The sequence below is a fragment of the Molothrus ater genome, chromosome 6 (genome assembly GCF_012460135.2).
Source record: "Molothrus ater isolate BHLD 08-10-18 breed brown headed cowbird chromosome 6, BPBGC_Mater_1.1, whole genome shotgun sequence".
NCBI classification, from domain to species: Eukaryota; Metazoa; Chordata; class Aves; order Passeriformes; family Icteridae; genus Molothrus; species Molothrus ater.
Genome location: NC_050483.2, coordinates 3,055,609 through 3,059,263, shown reverse-complemented (window position 1 = coordinate 3,059,263; position 3,655 = coordinate 3,055,609). Strand labels below are relative to the sequence as shown.

Below are 3,655 nucleotides of genomic sequence, written 5' to 3'. Positions count from 1 at the left end.
CTTTGCTCCTGAAGAGGTTTATTTTCTAGGGGATTGAGGAAACCCAGGGCACCAGGAATACTTCTCTGTCTGCTCTGGGGTGCCCTGACCCCCAGGGCAGTACTGACTCTGACCCTCATCCATGGAGAAAGTTTCCCAGACTTCAAGACAGACTGGAATCCACAAAAGTGTGAAATAGATTATAGAGAGCAGTTTAGGTGTATCACTGGGTGAGAAATTGAGTTTTTGGGATTTTTAGTGTGTTGTGGATGGAAGCAAGATGGAGGGCACAGGGTGTCATCCTGGGTTTCTTCTTCATGCTTCTTCCTTCTTCTCCATGGGATTGAGTGGCATTTTGTAATGGGGCAGAAAAATCCCTATTGTGGGCTTTTAGGGACCAGTTATTGGGTTAAAAGGGAAAATAATCCAGGTGTCAGTTCTTAATTTGATAGTTTAGTCTTAAAAGACCTTGTACCAAGAGATTGTTGGCCATTTTGTGCATTCTAATGAAAAGCTGCTGAACTCACAGTAGTGAGACTGTTTTACTGATCAGAAATAATAAACACCTGAGTCCGAATTACTGTCTCAAGTGCCTTCAATCCAGACCCAGAGAAACCCACAGCTGGTACCCCCACAGGGGATTGTCAGAAATACAGGAATTCCATGGTACATATCGTTCTGTGCTCTCAGCACAGACCGGCCGGCCGCGAGAGGTGATTGTCCTGCTCTGCTGTGTCCTCCCCTCGCATCCTGTGTGTGCTTTGGGTGACACGATATAATAAAGAAATAAAGCAACTGCAGAATAGCTTTAGGAGGAGGGCAACGAAGATGGCGAAGGGCATTGAGCAAAATGATTTAAAAAAAGAAAAAAAAAAGTCGCGGTCGGTTTTTATAATTTTAATTCAATTTCCCGCTCCGGGTTGGGTGATCGGCCGGAAGTCTAGTGACGACTCTGTTACCAGCAGCTCGATCCGTACCGACTGACATCCCGCCCGGCCAATAGAGCTGCAAACGCCGTCCCTCGGGCTGGGCTCGGCCCCGGCGGGACCGCGCTCAAACCGGCAGCGCCAAGCTTGGCCCATGGAGGCTGTACTGGAGCAGGTGGAGCAGCTGCCGGCGCTCCTGGCCGTGTCCCGCTCCGCGCTGGTGCGGGACTGGGACTCCCTCACGCTGGATAGGGCTCTGGAGTGGGCCCGCTATTTCCAGCACCTCTATGACCGGTTCCGCGCCCGTCCCCAGCTCCGGGAGGCCCTCGGGCGGCGGCTGCGCCGGTCCCAGCCGTGCCCTCTGCTCGGCTTCCCCGCGCTGGGCCGCTGCCCGCAGCTGCTGGGGCTGGCGCTGCTGGAGAACCGCGCTCTGCCGCCCGCCGCCTGCCGCCGCCTGGTCCGCAGCCTCCTGCAGCCTCCCGGCGCGGGGCCTGCCTCCGACCCCCGCGGCCTGGAGCTGCTGGCCCGCCGCAAGGCCGCTGCCCGCCTGCTGGGCCTTGCCCCGCCATGCCCCCGGGCCGGAGCCGCAGCTGCAGGCGGAGGCGCGGCTGCTGCTGAGCTGGCTGCGGCAGGAGGCCCGGGAGGCCGCGGGGCAGCTGCGCTGGCTGTGCGGGGCTCTGGAGCTGCTGCCCCAGCCCCGCGCCTTCGGGGTGGTGGCGGCGGCGCTGGCTCTGCTCAAGCAGGGCCGTGGCGCTGAGCAGGCCGGAGACGGGGATGGGGATAGGGATGGGAGCAGCAGCCCAGACGGGTCCCAGGAGAGTGCTGCAGGAGAGGAATGCACCGCCGGGCTCCTGCTTTCCTGGCTGCTGGGCAACCAGGAACGATTTTCTGCCTTCTGCCTTTGCATCCCAAGTTCCCATCTTGCCTTCCTAGCTGGTCACTATTCCCAGTTATGCAGATCTTATTTGGACCTCTTAACCGGCTGGGGAAGGCACTTGCACTATGACCCTTTGCAGGGACAGTGGGTTAAAAGTTGCCTTGACAAAGCTGAATTGTCCTGGGAGGAATTAAGGGAGTGCTTCATGTGCCTCTGTCAGGGATCCACGCCGCTCAAAGAGCAGACCCAAGCTGCTCTGGAACTCCTGAGGACACAAGATGGAGACTTCAGAGTCCGTGGCCTAAGTGTGTGGACTGACTTACTGATGGAAGCGGGCTACTCGTGCGTGGACACAAAAGCAACGGGGAAACTTACAAAATCAAGTACATCTGGTTAACTTTATTTGGTGTGAAAGGCAAGACAACTACTCCTCACTTCCTTGAAAACCAAATGCTACTGTGACTGCTGATCACAATGATTCTGACTGCATCTGGTTCTGAAATCTTTCAGGGAGGCCTGGTGTTTTCTTGTTGTTGTGCTGTCATTTCTGGTCAACACAGAAAATTTCTTCCTTTTCAGTACTTGCTGATTAATTATCTAATAAAATGAAGAAAATCCATTCTGTTTCAAATACAGATAGTTTTCTGTTTAGAAAATATGACAATTCTGATATGGTCACAGTAGTAATTTTTCTAAATGTTGGAGGCTGAGCAAAAGTTGAAAGGGAGGGTGGAGTTTCAAATGTGAAAAACACAAATTCAGGGTTCCTTTAATAGTGATCGTCTTCATTGGGCTGTCTGCTCTGGTGGCCACATCATGTCAATGCTTCCATAGCTCTTGCACATGATTCAGCTCCAGGGTCAGTGAAGAAAGTGAGAGGAGGCCAACTGGAAAGCGTCTTGAAAAGTTCTAAAATAAAGGTCTTTACTCGCTGCTATATTATTTGATAATATCTGGGTATTTCCTAAGAAAAGTGAGGTAAAATGTAGGATATTCTGTGTGGCTTTCTTTCCATTTCCATAGTTTATTACATGATTCATTGCTTTGTGAAGCAGAAGAGTGAACAGCAAACTTTTTTATTACATGTACATATATATTATATAAAACTATGTCTATATATTTATACAAAATATTAAATAATTGTATGTGTAAAATATGTGATATATACAGTATATATAATATTTCCCCCCTTTGTTATTTTATGTCTTATCTGTTTCTGTTAGGAAAACTTGAACAGGGTTGTTTCTACCATTCCACTTTCATTGAAATGAGTACTGTAATGCAGAAGTAATGTGTGTATTCAGCTCTGTAAACTAGTATTACCAAAAGTGAGCACTGTAAAAAGAGAATAGTCAAGGAAGATGAGGCAAATGTGTGGAACTACTGCCAAAAGAATTACTCATTAATCTTTTGTATGGAGGACCTGTCAGAGTTCCTGTGGACCATATTCCTACAGTTTCAAGATCAATTGAGACATCTCTTTCTTTTGTTGCAAAAGCCTTGTAGGAGGGGTTAGAAGATTCTTCACTTATACCTATCAGCTTAAAGAAAGCAAACAAGTAATTAAATGTATAAGCTGTATTGAAGCTAATTAGAGTAGTAGTCTGCCTTATGACAGGAAATAGTGTACATAACCATGGCAGATATTTCTGAATGGCAGAACTAAAGTGGGAAGAATGAACTGGTTTTTGAAATGGAAGCAATTAGTACAAGGATTGAATATTGTGTATCTGGGGAGAGAAGTGATGCTTATTTGAACTTGTATGGAAGTAATTACGGACATAAATAAGTTCCTATTCTTCACCTATTCTAAAACAGGAGAGATACTTAGGAGTAACAGCCTTTATATATAGTTAGAAGGACATCCTACTAA

General features: G+C 48.3%; 1 protein-coding gene across 1 annotated transcript; it reads left to right on the top strand.

Annotated features, from left to right (window-relative positions):
- The first annotated feature begins 1,054 nt into the window (after positions 1-1,054).
- FANCF (FA complementation group F) lies at positions 1,055-3,368 on the top strand. Its single transcript, XM_036385131.2, is given in 2 exon segments — positions 1,055-1,463; positions 1,465-3,368. Coding segments are annotated over 2 exon segments (1,119 nt in total). The 5' UTR covers positions 1,055-1,059; the 3' UTR covers positions 2,180-3,368.
- Positions 3,369-3,655: the final 287 nt, after the last annotated feature.